The following is an 18,582-nucleotide window of genomic DNA, read 5'->3' as shown; positions in this document are numbered from 1 at the left end:
GCTATAACTTAAACAGCTAATTTTGAATACTTAACTGTTTAATGTTAATAATCTATAATTATGTTTTTTTTTAATATAAACATATAGATTTTTCCTTTCTTATTGTGGAACGTACCACTAAAAAACATATGGATTATTAACATTGAGTTAATAACGCCATCTCTCCAGCCGGCCTAACATATGTGTGGTGTGGTCGGGAGGTTAGTCTTGCGCCGATGCAAGTCCTCAGGGTTGGCTAGGGTTGTAAACCTTGAAATGTAGATGTCGCTGGTGATGTATGACTACGTCACGGTGACGTAGTCGTGCATCACAGTCGCAGTGGTTAAAGGTGGCAGTCATGGACGGATGGTCGGCTGGCGCAATTGGTAACGCATTGGACCGGCAATCCAAGGATGTGGGTTCGAGTCCCACGTTGGCCAGAGTCGATCACTGTTGATTTTTTCATTGCGATTGATGTCTGCATTTATAATTTGCGACTTAACTGTTTAGCTGATAAGACATAATTGTCATCAGATGTTTTTTTAAATAGATTAAAATGTGATAAGGAATATTAAAAAGTCGTTTCTAAGCATTAGGATATTCCAGTTACTACAAAACCTGTACAGTACGATGTCGCATCAAAAAACCCAATATCTTATACTTTTAAACGAGCAATTCTTGTATATTTATTTATTTATTTATTTATTTATATATATATTTATTTACACTGACGATCTCGGAAACCGCTCTAACGATTTCGCAGAAATTTGTTATGTGGGGGTTTTTGGGGGTGAAAAATCGGTCTAACTTATCCTTAGGTCCCGGAAAACGCGAATTTTCGAGTTTTCATGCGTTTTTCTTCGCGCGCCATCTCGTGTGCAGTAGTTGTACTGTTAAGACAGAATTCTTTCGGTCGATGTAAGTACTATTTATTGCAAACACTAGATGGCGACACAGGTCAAGGCTAAAACGAATAGAAAATACACTATTTGAGTTTTTGTGGCGAAATTCGCGCCATCTCGTGTGGAGTAGTTGTGTTGTTAAGGCTGAGAATTCTTTCGCTCGATGTAGGTACTATTCATTTTTGAACTAGATGGCGACACATGTCAAGGATACGAAACAGAACCGAGCGAAGCTCGGTTGCCCAGATATTTTTTATAAAAACGAGCTATTGTAGAAAACTTTTTAGTAACTGAATATCTATTTTCACAGATTCTTGAACGACTTAGCGTTGCCCACGAGCGTTACCAAGCCGCCCTAACCTCCCTAGAATCAGCCCTCGCCAGCCGCCTACATCACACAGAAGACGTCAAACTAGCTATTAGAAAGAAATACGCGCCTACATTCGCTCGGTTGTGTTTAGAAAGTACCTCAGTCTGTGATCTACTTATGTATGGGACACCAGAATTAGGAAGGGAGATAGGTAAGTCATACAGCAATACAGTATGCTCTTTCAACTCTTAGCTTAATTTCGCAGGCAAGTGACAAAAAAAACATCAATTGCGTCCATAGGCTACGGTGACCGCTTTCCATCAGGTGGACCGTGTGCTTGTTTGCCACCGACGTAGATGAAAAAAAACTGATCATACTGAGCAAGTGAGCATCTTTTAATTTGGGAGATTACATCAAAATTACGTAAAAAGTTAGGCTAGAATACTCGTAGGTTGCACCGAATATTACCCATCCTCATTTCCTATCATAATACTGTTTTCAATACTTGTACATACATGTACTCACGCATGTATTTCCATAAGGCGCAGGCAGAGCTCATGAAAAGGCTCCAGTTTCAGTGCCTCTCTCAGCAAGAAAACGAAATTGTTTAATTGCCGTGACAGGTTGGCAGCCTCTCGCCTACGCTACAGTTGAACCCATATATCACAGTCGACTTCTACGAGGAAAGGTGGTGGTGAAATACTAAACCCAAACTTTTATAATAGGCTAGTTTCCTATACTTAAAATAAAATATTTTATGCAGTGCACGAAATAAAGCACCACATAATTAGAAGAAAAATATGGACAGTAGTTATTTTTAAACATAATTTCTATTTAATAAGTCAAAGAGAAAAATAAAAAGTAAATGAATTGACTGTGACGTCACTCCTCGGTATTTCATAGTAATTCCATATTAGCAAATCGTTTTGACAGATCATAAAAAGAAGCTGATTTGACTAGTGGGAAACTAGCCTATTCTTCGCTAATACCACAGATGTCATATATACCATAGATCAAGCAAAGTATCTACTTAGCATGTCAAATGAACTCAGTGAAATCCACTGAGTTGTCCGTCTTTAATCGCAGCTTGCAGCTTTCGGGCGTCAATTTTTGTAAGTTGAAGTCAATCAAAACATAAAAAATGCCTCGTTACGTGATATTCAATTGCAACAACACAAAAATTATGAACAATCAAGAGCCTGAGACATATTTAAAATTACAGGCAAGAAACAACTTCAGTACAAAATTTGACACGCTCGGCCCCTATACAAATAGATGAACTTGTTTCTTCTATCTAAATATAGTTATGTAGCTAATACAAAACAGACTCATTAATAGTCCTGTTAACCCTCTCTACTTTACCATTACCACAGGGCGCGGTCAGTATGGAGTAGTTTACGCGGCGCGAGGAGCTTGGGGCAAGCATGAACCTGTCGCTGTGAAGTCTGTGCTGCCTGCTGATGAGAGGCATTATAGAGAACTGGCTATGGAATTTTTCTACACGAGGTAGGCATTCATTTTTAACCCCCGAAGCAAAAACGGAGGGGTGTTATAAGTTTCTCGTGTCTGTCTGTGTGTGTGTCTGTCTGTGGCATCGTAGCTCCCGAGCGGATGAACCGATTTAGATTTAGTTTTTTTTTTTGTCTGAAAGCTGAGTTAATCGGGAGTGTTCTTAGCCATGTTTCATGAAAATCGGTCAACTATATCGCAGTCGGGGGTTTTTTCAAAATTTTAATTTTGTGGTTATCATTAGATAGATAGATACATTTTTTGGTACTAATCATACACTGTCAAACACTGTTACAATTATGTAAAAAATACAATCTTTCAAGTAAAATTCCAATAAAATGATGTCTAACTTGATCAAAGGAACTTGATGCTATTTTATCCATTAAAAATTACACTACCTACTTCCACGATTCTTACACATAATTATTTTTAAAATCGGGACTTAATCGCGTATAACTACATATTAAACTGACCTCCAACGTTTCAAGGACGGCGTTGTCCCCGTGGTCTCGGAGAAGACCTACTTCGTCAAAACCTATATGAAATTTAGGGTCTTGGAGTAAAGTTGCACTACATTCGTCTCCAGTTATCATGGCAGTTCTTCCGAATTTTGTTACCTGTGTCATTCCTAACCTTGTGTTTAAAAAATATAAAGATTCACACAACACGATTTGCGGTGAAGAGTTGTCGATCAATACACATGTGCCTCGCTGGTGATGAGTAAGCAATAAAGCGCAACGTGGTTCATTTCCGGTCAGGTCGCCAGGCAATTTACCTCGCGCAGCAAATAGCCAATGACTCTGCCGTGACGCTTTACGGCTGAGCCACGACATTGGTCTAAGCGCGAGAGCGGTGAGCGGCGGCCATACATTGGAGCGAGACACAGCGATGGGACTTTTCATTCGCACGTATTGCTGCCGCTCACCGCTGTCGCGCTTAGACCAATGTCGTGGCTGGGCCGTTATGTGGACCCGTCTATGGAGCTATTAAAGCGTTTACTTCGCCCAAGTCATGATTTAGATTAAGATTTATTTCATAATATAAAATTACATTAAGAGTTTTGAATGATTCACGGTTATTTTCATTAGACTTATATTGGAATATCGGGAGCTCGACAAAAATCAAAAAGGTAATCACGGTCTATATCCCGGTCAATATAAGTCTAATAAAATTACATTATAAATTATTCTACCTTAATCTATACGAATTTATATTATGATCGTCGAGTATGATTTTTATATAGAAATGTCAATTACTATTATAATTTGATACTAATTTAAAAAATAATAATAAATTATAAATAATCACAATATAAATGTCACAGTTTAGTTTTCTTTCAACCCCTTATTTGCCAAGAGTGGCACTGAAACTTGAGTAGTTTCATGTGCTCTGCCTACCCCTTCATACAGGCGTGATTGTATGTTATGTTATGTTATAAATAATCACAATGTCATTTTTTACATAAAAAGGAAAAAAAGAAAAAAACAAGGTTTATCTCATAATGATCCTCAAACTAAAGTTAAATGTATACACAAACCGATTTGAGACAACATTTTCTTCTCTAAGTTTATTTAATTTCTGCATGATGTTACATCAATAAAAAATCTAGAAATTAATGATTATAATTTCAATTCTAGGAGCATCCCCCCTCACCCCCGAATCGTAGCTGTCCACGGCTCGATAGTCCAACGTCGCGCCGGCGGAGCATTAGGCGTCCTGCTCATTTCCGAACGGAAAGAAAGAGACCTACATGCCGCGGTGCGGGCAGGTCTACATTACGCTGAGAGGATGCGAATAGCCTGCGATATTGTTGAAGGTTTGTAGCAAAGTATTTGTAAGAACAAAGAGTATGGGATAGCATGTACTTCAGCTATAATATAGTAGCTAAATAGGCTACTAGACTCTTATCGAGTTTGGCACAAAAAATGATTGTTTCCTGTAGTATTTGGCAATTTTGGCATAAGAAACCAATGTTTACAGATTTTGGGTATTAAAAGTGTATGATGGCTACGTATTTTACGATTAAAAATGCGTGTAATATTTTAACGTTGGCCACCGAAAACGCTGTCAGACCATGCAGTGACGTCATAGAACCTAACTTAACTTCATGTCGAGTCAATCACTGGCATAATGAACTTTATGCCTCATACTTTAATGTCAGAAAATTCCGTGTTCAATTCGATTTACGTCATGCACAGACAACCTATAGATTGACTTGGCTGATTAAGTGAAAGTATATTTTAAAAATGTTTTTTTGCGGTTTTCAAGTCATAATAAAATATGGTAGTATTTTTTTCGGTTAATTGGACAGTAATTAATAATATAAGATAGACTAAACTTTAAAAACCGGCCAAGAGCGTGTCGGGCCACGCTCAGTGTAGGGTTCCGTAGTTTTCTCAAAAACTACTGAACCTATCAAGTTCAAAATAATTTTCCTAGAAAGTCTTTGTACAGTTCTACTTTTGTGATTTTTTTCATATTTTTTAAACATATGGTTGAAAAGTTAGAGGGGGGGGGGGACGCACTTTTTTTTCCTTTAGAAGCGATTATATCCAAAAATATTAATATTAGTAAACCCTTATTCATTTTTTAATACCTATCCAACAATATATAACACGTTGGGATTGGAATGAAAAAAATATCAGCCCCCACTTTACATGTAGGGGGGCTACCTTAATAAAACATTTTTTCCATTTTTTATTTTTGCACTTTGTTGGCGTGATTGATATAGGTACATATTGGTACCAAATTTCAGCTTTCTAGTGCTAACGGTTAATGAGATTATCCGCGGATGGACGGACGGACGGACAGACAGACAGACAGACAGACAGACATGGCGAAACTGGGTTCCTAGTTGACTACGGAACCCTAAAAAAGGGTCAAGTAGCCTATGGTAAATGGTAAATGTATGCACATTTAATCTGATATTCCAGGTATCCGCTACCTTCACTCTCTAGGTCTGGTTCATCGTGACATCAAGATGAAGAATGTTCTTCTCGACTCCAATAATCGAGCAGCTTTGTCGGACCTTGGATTCTGTGCCGCTGAGGCGCTCATGTCTGGATCTGTTGTGGGGACTCCGGTAAGAATAATTGAAAAAGATTCTTCATTCAAATCTAGGTCTTAGGTCGCCCCTTGTTTTATGTATTTTAAAAACCTTTTTTCTACTCGTCGACTTTAATCTGTCAATTAGGTCACCACAGACTAAACTATGCGTGATGACTTTTCAGTGTTGGATAGTCTTTGACACTTAGTCAAATATAATATTTCATTACACTTCACTTTAGTTAACTGAAAAAAATTCAAAAATAGAATCTCATACAAGTTCTATACTAATTTGTGATACCTGGCAAATTTTTCTGCATCTGAAACACATTTTTTTTATCTATCGCGTTATCGGCCAATCAGAGACGGTTCTTACAAACTATTGGTTGCCAGGTAATTCGATGTTGATACAACGGTGAACGACGCTATTAACATTAATTTTTACTTGAATGATGATATATTTCGTTCATTGATGATGACGATGATGACTCATAGAAAAAGTTATTGTATACAATAGTGATATAATTAAGCTTTTCACTCTCGTACCGTACTATTAGGCCACTCAGCAAGCTTCGTGGCCTAAACATGGTACTCGACTGAAAAGCTCTGTATTATATCACGATTGAATAAAATACTATTAAGTTAAACAATGCCCTGATACATCCTAATGTCGCCATTGATGTATTCCGACAAACTTTAAAATAATGTGCCGCATATGGACACAAAACAGAAACTAGGTCTTATAAATAAATAAATAAACAAATAAATATTGGGGACACCTTACACAGATCAACTTAGCCCCAAACTAAGCAAAGCTTGTACTATGGGTGCTAAGCGACGATATACATACTTAAATAGATAAATACATACTTATATACATAGAAAACATCCATGACTCAGGAACAAATATCTGTGCTCATCACAAATAAATGCCCTTACCGGGATTCGAACCCAGGACCGCGGCTCAACAGGGAGGTTCACTACCGACTGAGCCAGACCGGTCGTCAACGTTATGCTTTAATCCAAATTACTGACAGTTTTAGCAAGTTTAATAGGCAATAGAATTACATTCGTTACGTTACATGCAAACCTATTTTCAACGCTATAACTTTAGGTAAGTATATCATGAAACGTTTGCATACGAACCTCTGGCTGGGGCATAGATGCCGTATAAATATACCATAGGTCAAGCAAACGTATCTACTTAGCGTGTCAAATTAACTCAGTACAATCCACTGAGTTGTCCGTCTTTATTCGCAGCTTGCAGCTTTCGGGCGTCAATTTTTGTAAGTTAAAAGTCAATAAAAACATAAAAAAATGCCTCGTTTGATATTTAATTACAACAACACAAAAATTATGAACACTCAAGGGCCTGAGTCATATTTAAAATCACATGCAAGTAACAACTTCAGTATAGTATGAATTTTCTGAGGTGATTTTTTGGCTTTTGCCGTAATCTGTTAAACAAAAGCCTTTGTTTCTATTATTCACGGCGGCTAGCTCCCGTTTAAACGGCACGCGCTAAAGTCTCAGTGTAGTTAAAAAGAAACTATCATGATAGCAATAAGGTTGAAATTTATGAAACAGTTCGCAGTATGCAGGTAACTTTTTTTCGAAGATAACAAAACGTGTTATCTCCGAAATGGCTTTTTATGGATTTGAACCTTATTACTATCATGATCTCTTAACTACACTGATAATTTAGCGCGTGCCGTTTAAACGGGAGCTAGCCGCCGTGAATAATAGAAACAAAAGCTTTTGTTTAACAGATTACGGCAAAAACAAAAAAACCATCTCAGAAAATTCATATTATACTAAATCTGACATTCTCAGCCTCTATACAAATAGATGAACTTGTTTCTTCCATCTAAATCTAGTTCTGTGGTATCATGTCACCTTATTGTAAAGAGTAAACCTGCCAGTAAGGTCAGCCAACAGCTTTATGGGCCATTTTTTTCAAAGTTGTCCACCCCACTTTTTTTGTATCATTACGCGATTCATACTCAAAATGGAGAGCTCTTTCGATCGTGATAGGAGAAAAAAAATGTCCCAAGATTTCCATAAATTTTTTCGAACCTTCCATTCCGTTACCGCCATACAAAATGTATGAAAAAATGGTAACGGAATGGGGAAAAAAACCTTGGGACACTTTTTTTCTTCTATTAGGATTGAAAGAGCCCGCGATTCTGAGTGGAAAACACATAAAAATTTCCAAATCCAAAAAAAAGTGGCTTGGACAGCTTTGAAAAAAAAAATGGCCCTATTTCACGTTAATAAGTGCATTGTAATATTACTTTAAATGAAAATGAAAATGAAATATTTATTTTTCAAGTAGGCATATTACAATGCGCATATGAACGTCAAACAAAGCTACGCCGGCTCTAACCCTACGCCTCAGCCTCGAGAAGATTTCAGTCCCCCCTCAGTTGGGAGTCTTATAAACTTGAAAAAGTCTTTATCCTATATCTATATCTTCGTCAGGTCCACATGGCTCCAGAATTGCTTGGCGGTGACTACGACGCAGCTGTAGACGTGTATGCCTTCGGCATTCTGTTCTGGTACCTCTGTGCCGGCAACGTGAGGCTTCCGGCAGCTTTCGAAGACTTTCAGAACAAGGAACAGCTCTGGACCAAAGTCAAAAGAGGTGAGGACTTAACAAACTGTTTATCAGAACAAGAATTGGAATAGGCGAGACGACTAAAAAGAACTAATTAGTCCGTCAGTTAGATTATCAAAGAATTTTAGACACGTACTTTTTCTTTTTTCTCGTAAACGAAAAATGACGACGGTACAGTGCGTTGAAGTTTCGCGTGACGTCACGCCTAGGTACAATTTTCACTTAGAAGTGACGTCACAAGCCCTCTGGAACTTTGATTCTCTATATCTTTGTATTTTTTAATTAATTAGAAAAAGCGAAAAACATGTGTTCAGTATTTTTGGACGATCTAACTGACGGACTAAACAGAATGCCATTTTTTTATGTAGTCGTCATCCCTATTATATGATCGCGCGCCAAGACATTTTTTTCGTACTCTATTCAACTTTGACGACCGGTCTGGCGCAGTCGGTAGTGACCCTGCCTGCTACGCCGCGGTCCTGGGTTCGAATCCCGGTAAGGGCATTTGTTTGTGTGATGAGCACAGATATTTGTTCCTGAGTCATGGATGTTTCCTATGTATATAAGTATTTATATATTATATATATCGTTGTCTAAGTACCCACAACACAAGCCTTCTTGAGCTTACCGTGAGCCTCAGTCAATCTGTGTAAGAATGTCCTATAATATTTATTTATTTATTAAAAAAACCGGCCAAGTGCGAGTCGGGCTCGCGCACAAAGGGTTCCGTAGCAGCAAATATAATAAACCAATAACTTAACCAAAATTACAGTTAAATCAACCTATCTCAAAAACTATAAGAGATACTTTGATCAAACCAAAAATCGTTGAAAGAGTTAATTAGCATGCATCACCTCTATTTTTTTTAGAATTTTATACCCCGTAGTTATAAAAATAGAGGGGGGGGGGACATACTTTTTACGACTTTGAGAGCTGATATCTCAAAAACCGTTCACTTTAAGAAAAATGTTTTTTAGAAAACTTTATATCATTTTAAAAGACCTTTCCATTGATACCCCACACGGGTATGTACATCGAAAAAAAAATTTTCATCCCTCAGTTACATGTATGGGGGGCCCCACCCCCAATTCTTTTTTACTATTTAGTGTCATAATTTTGTAGCGGTTCATACAACACATATTCCCATCAAATTTCATCACTGTAGTACTTATAGTTTCCGAGTAAATCGGCTGTGACAGACGGACAGACGGACAGACGGACAGACGGACATGACGAAACTATAAGGGTTCCGTTTTTGCCATTTTGGCTACGGAACCCTAAAAACTGTCACCCCTTACATGAGAATAACAGCACCATATTGGTATATCTTGTCAGCCTTTACAAGTGTTAAGGGACTCAAATCCACTGTACTCGCCTACAACAGTGGAAGACGCCCCTTAACCGATTCTCCAACGCAACCCGGCAATCTTCAACCCAAGGGTGAACAGGCATCTTCTGGGCGAGCTCACTCCATCGTAGGCCACGTCTTTTTGCCTTTGGCTAGTCTGTGGCCAAGAGAAAGCCCATTTATAATAATAATAATAAAAACGGCCAAGAGCGTGTCGGGCCACGCTCAGTGTAGGGTTCCGTAGTTTTTCGTATTTTTCTCAAAAACTACTGAACCTATCAGGTTCAAAACAATTTTCCTAGAAAGTCTTTATAAAGCTCTACTTTTGTGATTTTTTTCATATTTTTTAAACATATGGTTCAAAAGTTAGAGGGGGGAGGGGACGCACTTTTTTTCCTTTAGGAGCGATTATTTCCGAAAATATGAATATTATCAAAAAATGATTTTAGTAAACCCTTATTCATTTTTAAATACCTATCCAACAATATATCACACGTTAGGATTGCAATGAAAAAAAAATCACTCCCCACTTTACGTGTAGGGGGGGGTACCCTAATAAAACATTTTTTCCACTTTTTATTTTTGCACTTTGTCGGCGTGATCGATATACGTATTGGTACCAAATTTCAGCTTTCTAGTGCTAACGGTCACTGAGATTATCCGCGGACGGACAGACAGACATGGCGAAACTATAAGGGTTCCTAGTTGACTACGGAACCCTAAAAAGATTATCTCATTGCACGCTGCGCAGTGCGACGTTCGGTAGAATACGTGACGCGTGGCTAACCTTACTCACTGACTGCTGACTGTAACTGTTACCCCCTTATTCATAAACGACTAAACGTTCACTAAAGTTATCAAGACGATAAAGTTCTTTTGTCCCTTTCCGACGTATTGGTGTGATAGAAAGTTACAAACGAACTTTATCGTCCTGATTAGTTGAGAAATAAATACCTAATAAATAAAACCGTAATTCTTACAGGACTCCGCCCGGAAAGGTTGTCGCACTTTACAGACGCGTGTTGGACGCTGATGGAGACCTGTTGGACTCCTGAACCAGCCAGGAGGGCATTGCTTGGAGATATACAGTTACAGGTATGCTACGTGGACTTTATTTCATACATACATACGTACATACAATCACGCCTGTTTCCCAGAGGGGTAGGCAGATATCACGGATTTCCATTTACTACGATCCTGACAAATCACTTTCGCTTCACACACTTTCATAACGTTTCTCATACACGCTCGTCGGTTTCGAGTACTTCGGACCTGGCCTTTTTGCAATATTTCCCCGATTTGAACAAGAAAAGTTCGCCTAGGTCTTCCACTTCCAACTGACCCTTCCACTCTTTTTTCACGCTTTAAAAATAACATTTTAATTTAAAGCCTGGCAAAATAGAGTAGATAATATTAGGGGCGCCACAGTCTATGTAAACCGCTTAGCATTTAAGAGTTTTGAATGATTCACGGTTATTTTCATTAGACTTATATTGACCGGAATATAGACCGTGATTACCTTTTTGATTTTTGTCGAGCTCCCGATATTTCGACGCAGTTGCATGCATCATGATCACGGAAAACTGACGAAGGCGGGTGGATGTTAAAGTTGCATAGACAGCGCGCGATCTACCCTCCTTCGCGCGCGTCGGCTGCGTTCACTTTCAGCGTTACCACTGGTCGCATTCACACTCGATGGTCTGTCCAAACACACTACACTCACAGTGTCACTACCATCGACACATTGGACAGACCATCGAGTGTGAATGCGACCAGTAGTAACGCTTAGCATTTGTCAACTATTTTGACAATTGTGTATGGGAAAAGTAAGTGTTGCTAAAAAATAGTTTCGTTTCTACTCGTTTTCGCTAGGCTGTATAGGCTACTTGCCTCCTAGTCAAATCAGCTTCTTTTTAAGAACTGTCAAAACGAATTTGAACGACTCGCTAATAAGGAATTTATATGAAATCGAATTGAGTGACGTCACGGTCAACTCAGTTACTTTATACAGGGTGATTCATGAGTCGTGAGCAGGAGTGAACAGGGTACTGGGGAGGGTCACACTGAGCAACTTTCATAATGGGGCAACACTAAATTGTGATTTTTTTTTCTTAACTATGACTTAATTGATAGTTAATCATCAATTAAGTCATAATTAGAACGTAATTGATAATTAGCTATCAATTAAGTCATAGTTAAGAAAAAAATATCACAATTTAGTGTTGCCCCATTATGAAAGTTGCTCAGTGTGACCCTCCGCAGTACCCTGTTCACTCCTGCTCACGACTCATGAATTACCCTGTATATTTCTACCTGACTTATTAGATAGAAATTGGATTTAAAAATAACTTCTGTCCATGTTTTTCTTATAATTATCTGATGGTTTATTTCGTGCATGGTATAAAATATTTTTCAGTACAGATGGTCGTTTTTTTACGCACTAGTTCGAGAAGTGATTCATTATATGCCAGGTCGAAACTTCGGAGGGTCATCTGTACTGAAAAACGTCGTACGATACACGTGCGAAAAGGAAATTCGTAACTCGTGTCGATTTAAAACACTCCTTTCGGTCGTGTTTTAATTTATCGCCACTCATTTCGAACTTCCTTTTTTACGCACTTGTATCGTAATGTACTATTATTTTAACTACAGTAAAGTTGCCTATTGGTATTTCTTTAAAGTTCATCGCTCGGTGACCAACTATAACTCGGAAGAGTCCTTTCTGTACGTAAGTACTTATTTATTCAGCTGTTCTGAAGAAATTGTAATAATTTCTATATTTATTGCAGCTTGAAGGCATCCTACGTCACGCGCAAACGCACCCAGCGCCCTGTGTTATTCCCGGCGCTGATTCTGATGACAGCCTCGATATGACGTTGCACTACCGGCCCAGTATCGACTACACTGCACCATGATATAACCCAGAAATACATTTCTATTGTGATTATGCTAATATCGAAAGACATATTTTTAAATTAAAGGAAAAGAGTCAAAGAGAGTAAAAGGAAAAGAGAGCTTCCAACTGCGCCACGGATGCCTCCGTGGCGCAGTTGGAAGCGTGATGGACCCGGCAAAGGTCGCAGGTTCGAGTCCTGTCGGAGGTGTGAAATTTTCCATTTTTCCTTTAATTTAAAAATGTGTAACATCGCTTGCAGACGTTTCTGTATGATAAAAAACAAAATATCGAAAAGAATTATCCGAAAAGTTTTGCTTTATATAAAACTGTTCTCTGGATAGCTCTGATGTATAGTAAAGGCAGATTAAACATGTAAAATTGGGTAGCTCACGTGACGAAGGTCGCTCGACACAGTTTCGCTTCGTACCGAGGAGCATTTTCATTGAGCACTTGCGATGCCGATGGTATCCCGACGCAGATTGCAGGCCGCAGCTCGCTGCGACCGTTGGCGGAGCGGGCGATGCGTAACTACCCTCACTTTCGGCATAATTGTCATTTCTCGGCTGTGCGTTGATATGTAAGTCAGTCAGTCAGTCCTTCAGTTTCTTCTTTTACATATTTAGATGAAACATGTTTTGAACTTGAGACCTTTTGAATTTTGAAGAATGTCATTTGGTATCACTAATGCACCAAATATCGACCAAGCTGTTCAAACGATTACCAAAATATCACATATTCATATACGGGCCTTTTTTTTTTTTCAAAGTTGTCCCACCCCACTTTTTTGTAAGATGGGTATTTTTTACGCGATTCATACTCAGAATCGCAAGATCTTTCAATCCTGATAAGAGAAAAAAAATGTCCCAGGATTCCCATACATTTTCATAGCTTCCATTCCGTTAACGCCATACAAAATGTATGAAAAAAAATGGTAACGGAATGGGGAAAAAACCTTGGGACACTTTTTTCTCCTATGAGGATTGAAAGAGCTCGCGATTCTGATTGGAAACCACATAAAAAATTCCAAATCCAAAAAAATTAGGGTGGACAATTTTCATAAAAAATTTTGTACCCAAATAATGTCAAACTTACTGCTTTGTCTAGAAAAAAAATTAAGTTTTCTATGTAATTTCTATTTTGTATTGCCTTAGAGTTATAAAAATCTAAATATCACAACAGATCATCACAAGAAAATGTAAAAAGTTAGGATAAAATACGTATATTAATGAAATTGGTACAGTATTTCTGAAATATTGGTTGTAAAAAGTGTCAAATGAAGAAATAATTATATCCTAGAATATTAACTATTCAAATGATCCTTGTTTCTTTACAGAAAATATGTCTCTTTACCGAATATTTTATATTTTGGGTGAATCAACTTTTTCTTGTAATAACAGTATTGCCATGGTTACGGTCCCCTGAGCCCCGATGGTTTTATGCAAAATTATGCTACTTAAACTATGCAAACATGCATTTTTCTGGTGTTAGTAAGCCCTTAATTTGCCGTCTACAAACATGGACTACATGCATGCTTGCATATTAATAGGCTAGTTTCCTACTAGTCAAATCAGCTTCTTTTTAAGAACTGTCAAAACGGTTTGCTAATATGGAATTACTATGAAATACTGAGGAGTGACGTCACAGGCAATTCATTTCCTTTATATCTTTCTCTTTGACTTATTAAATAGAAATTTTATTTAAAAATAACTACTATCCATATTTTTCTTCTAATTATTTGGTGCTTTATTTCGTTGCATAAAATATTTTGTTTTAAGTCTATTAAAGTAGCCTATTTCAGTAGCATAATTTTGTATAAAACCAGCGTGACTCAGGGGACCGTAACCATGGCAATAACAGGCAAGATAAAGTTGATTCACCGTTTTAAAAGTCACCAATATGCAAACTCTATAAAACTAGACCTTCTTAGATCATTCTTGACTTTTTTCAATAAATTCAGATTTTAGTCATTCTTCAATGTGACCTTCTTATTTAGTTATGATTTAGTAACAACATATCGCATGTGATGATTTCAAATGCTTGCAATTTAAATCTTACGTCTACTGTCAGAAAGTCCACATTCCATTCGGTTATTATTTTTGCTAAGGCTCGTAATGTCTACGAGTTATTATGGTATCAATTGGTTTAACACATTCGCTGCCTACAAAACATATACATATGCGTTCACCGATATACATACAAGGTGTAATTTTTATAACTGGCAATATATTTTTAGGCAGTGAATGCATTAATAATTTTTTTTTTGTTTTATTTTTAATTATAATATCAATAAAATTAGTTACATTTTGTAAGATTTATTATGAACATGTCTGCTTTTTAATGATACTTTAGCTAGCCTTTTAAATTGATATAAGATACTACAAGTCTTGTTACTATATTTTTAATTTAAATCGATGATTTTTGTAATATTTATGAACAAAATTCGCTATTTGTTTAATTTAGTCATAAAATATTGTCGAATGTGTGCTTAAGTGATGATGATAGAATGTGATATGATGTGATGAGATGCATATTGCATAATTTATGTTATTAAATTTTAAAATACTTGTATATATTTAATTTATTCCAACATTTCAAAGGCTATGAGAATTAAATATGTTTTTAGATTGGAAATGCAAACTCTTCACCAATCATGCACTGTGTCACACGAGGAACCCGAATGATTTTCACCACGCAATCAAAGGTAGAATTAATTATTTATGAGCGTAATTTTTGGCAAAAAAAGAAACAGTTTTTTTTTTCGTATATTTCCACTTAGGTAAAAATAAAATGTGTGTTTGCATTATTTCCAAATTTTAATTTATTCAATTTTGCATGACTACACGCTGTTGCCTTATAAAAAAATAATTGGAGCTACCTTACTTTGGATTCCTTAAGATCAAATTACTGATCATAATTTTAGAAGTGAGTTGTAATTATTTCTAAGCTATTTTAAGGCGTATGTGTTCCTATATTTATAGTTTATAGTGATTTTGTCGCAATGAAGAAATGAAGTTGTCCCTTTGCAGCTCCAATGAGCAGAAATAGTACATTACATCAGAGGCCGGGAAAATGAGGATTTCCGGCCAAGTGGGTATATACGGATAGGGATACGAGGCCGGGAATCCGTTTTCACACCGAGGCATGTATAGTGCTTTTCTCAAACATACAATGAAATAAAAAAAATGCTCTAAAGGACAATATTTTATAAAAAAAAGTTACTTTGCAGGACTAAAAAATATTATGAAATCCCTTTACAGTCCTCTCGAGTTGTTGCGCCCAAAAAGCGATACTTCTCAGCCCATTTTAAGGAACGTAAAGACAATATTTCATTGCATGTTTGAGAAAAAGCCCTTTTATTTTAGATCCACACCTTGTTGAATACATAAGGAAGCCTTTATATGTAATGGTCGAAGCAAAGCTGAGGACACTAAGGGCCTATTTAGATGGTACGAGAACTCGCATACGAGTTTTATTACATTGCGGTATTGATGGCTGTGCAAAATTGTATGTAACCTCAACAGCCCGCAATGTAACTAAAATCGCATGCGAGTTCGCACCCCGTCTAAATCAGGCCTTATACTATATTATGCGATATGGGGCTTAAGTTAAATATTACGAAAAAAGTATAGTAAATTATTTAATGACATTGAGATATTCTTACGCTCGAGTGACGCACACGCACAATGTTTGCGTCACATTTTCATTAAAAAAATCTTTACGTGAATATTATAAGAACAAAAATGGGGCACTAAAATCCCCACACTTGTTGGTACCATAGTACCATATTGCTACCAAAATTCAGCTTTCTAGTGCAAACGGTCACTGTGATTATCCGCGAATGGACGGACGGACGGACGGACGAACAGACAGACATGGCGAAACTATAAAGGGTTCCTAGTTGACTACGGAACCCTAAAAAGTAGCAAATACCTACATATAAAGGCTATACTGTAAATGATTAGAACAAAACATATTTTTATAACATGTCCTTCAGTGTAACATAGTTAACATGAAAATGTTTTATTAAGTCACTTATAAAAATAAATAATAAGTATAAGTGCCTTTGATATCAATTTTAACTTATTTATTAATAATTTTCTTCATTGATAGTACCTACCTACAGTAAAACCTCGTCTTCTCGCCTATACCTAAATTTGCGTATTTGTAAAAGCTGAAATTAGTACCTAGTTATTATTTAATAAATAAAACTAAATCTAATTAAGTACCACTATAACTAGGCAATAGTATCAGATTTCATAAAACTAGGCGAAGCTGAGTGTAGGTACTAGGCGAAATAAGGGATTTTACAGTATATATTTAAATTTCGTTTTAACTCGCCCCGATTGAGAAAGTCACACATTTTAACAGGATTCTTAAAACCGCCTAATTTTAAAAATATTCTAAATTGTGATATAAAGTTTATACGATTTGATGTTATTTTTGTCCAACAAAAAATTGTGTTTATTAAGTATTTATGCTTTACTTAATATTTAAGAATCTCTGTTAGTCTTTGAGTTATTAGGTACCTACTTTTATGAAAGTGTAAAGCAGGACGAAACTATTTGTGTAATAAATATTTTTATTCTTGCGTCACGTTATTTTAACTTTCTTCTTCTCAGCATATTTGCGTCCCCTGCTGAACATATGCCTCTTTCATGGATTTCCATTCTGTTCTGTAAGCGGCGGTTCTGTGCCAGGTCGGCCCTGCCGTCTTTTTGATATCGTCCGACCGGCTCGTGGTTTCCCGTCACCTCGGCTTATTTTAACTTAATTAATTTACTCTCACGCATTTGAAAAAACAGTAATGACAACTAGTGGCCTATTGCATAAGAGTTTGCAACTTGTATCACAAATGGAACTCTTTCATATAGAAGGAATTGGATGGGGACTACCGCTTGTAATATGAGTTATAAATCGTTATGGAATAGGCCACTGGCTATGTAAATAAATACAACCTGTTTTATACGCTAGTCTGTTTCGTAAACAAATGAAAATGTTGATGACTCAGAGTCGCCGAGGACGTCTTTCCATGTCGATGTTAAGTCAAAACGTGTGTTGACGTTAATACATTACCTATTAATATTTATAAGGGAACTCTTAAAGTTAACTAACACTGAACTTCTACTCTTTTTTCCGTTTCGTTTTTCTATTTTTTTTTATGAATGTATTTTTCTTCTCATTAGTCTGCTCAAACTCAAATTATAGGGGAATTTAGGAAATGGAAAGTTTTAATCTTCATGCAAAAATGAGAAAAGTTTCAGATTATTTTCTATTTTGAATTAATCGCAGTTTTAGAAAGTTTGCGTCGGCAAGTCAATAAGCGTGAATCTATTTATGTTGATTAGGTACATTTAATTTTATTTGTTCGCTTTTATACATATTTTTCATTTTGAGTTAAAAATAACTGATTTATTTAATACCTATTTGTCCTCTGCTTGAATTCATGTTTTTATGATGGATGTGGTCATGAACGCAAGTTTTTATTTTAAGTTACATTTTGTATAAATAAAAGTGCTTTTTTACAAATATACTGTTTTCTTTTAATTAGAGGCTCTCTCTACGGCGTCTGTCTGTCCTCGAATACGTAACGTCAAAGTGACTTAGTGCGTTTTAACATTATTCGATCCGATGTAGAGTATCCCATAATTATTTGAGCCGCCATCTTTGATTTTTGCGTTTTTCCCACATCCGATATCGGATCGGATAATGTGGAAACGCACTCACACTATAGGGCAAAGGTGAGTATCGCCCCCAAACGTTTAATGGCTAGAGACAAAAATTACATACATTTTCTGTGACGTCAATCTCGAGCAACGTATTATAATAACACTAGCTTTTGCCCGCGGTTTCACTCGCGTTAGAAAGAGACAAACGTAGCCTATGTCACTCTCCATCCCTTCAACTATCTCCACCTGAAAAATCACGTCAATTCATCGCTCCGTTTTGCCGTGAAAGACGGACAAACAAACAGACACA

The 18,582-nt window shown here is 36.8% G+C and overlaps 1 protein-coding gene and 1 non-coding gene across 3 annotated transcripts in view; both read left to right on the top strand.

Annotated features, from left to right (window-relative positions):
* LOC125237516 (dual serine/threonine and tyrosine protein kinase-like) overlaps positions 1 to 13,475 on the top strand; it is a 60,118-nt gene extending 46,643 nt beyond the window's left edge. For both annotated transcript variants that reach the window (XM_048144638.1, XM_048144637.1), the window contains exons 16-22: positions 1,192 to 1,402; positions 2,565 to 2,697; positions 4,338 to 4,516; positions 5,634 to 5,782; positions 8,227 to 8,389; positions 10,693 to 10,805; positions 12,500 to 13,475. In XM_048144638.1, coding sequence (XP_048000595.1) covers positions 1,192 to 1,402; positions 2,565 to 2,697; positions 4,338 to 4,516; positions 5,634 to 5,782; positions 8,227 to 8,389; positions 10,693 to 10,805; positions 12,500 to 12,625 — 1,074 coding nt within the window. In that variant the 3' untranslated portion in view covers positions 12,626 to 13,475. The remainder of the gene's footprint in view (positions 1 to 1,191; positions 1,403 to 2,564; positions 2,698 to 4,337; positions 4,517 to 5,633; positions 5,783 to 8,226; positions 8,390 to 10,692; positions 10,806 to 12,499) is intronic.
* On the top strand, positions 348 to 419 carry Trnaa-ggc. Its single transcript has one exon. It is a non-coding gene; the product is annotated as a tRNA-Ala (tRNA).
* Positions 13,476 to 18,582: the final 5,107 nt, after the last annotated feature.

This window comes from Leguminivora glycinivorella, chromosome 21 (assembly GCF_023078275.1).
Source record: "Leguminivora glycinivorella isolate SPB_JAAS2020 chromosome 21, LegGlyc_1.1, whole genome shotgun sequence".
Lineage (NCBI taxonomy): Eukaryota > Metazoa > Arthropoda > Insecta > Lepidoptera > Tortricidae > Leguminivora > Leguminivora glycinivorella.
The sequence above is the reverse complement of the archived record's forward strand: the minus strand, read 5'-3'. Positions and strand labels throughout refer to the sequence as shown.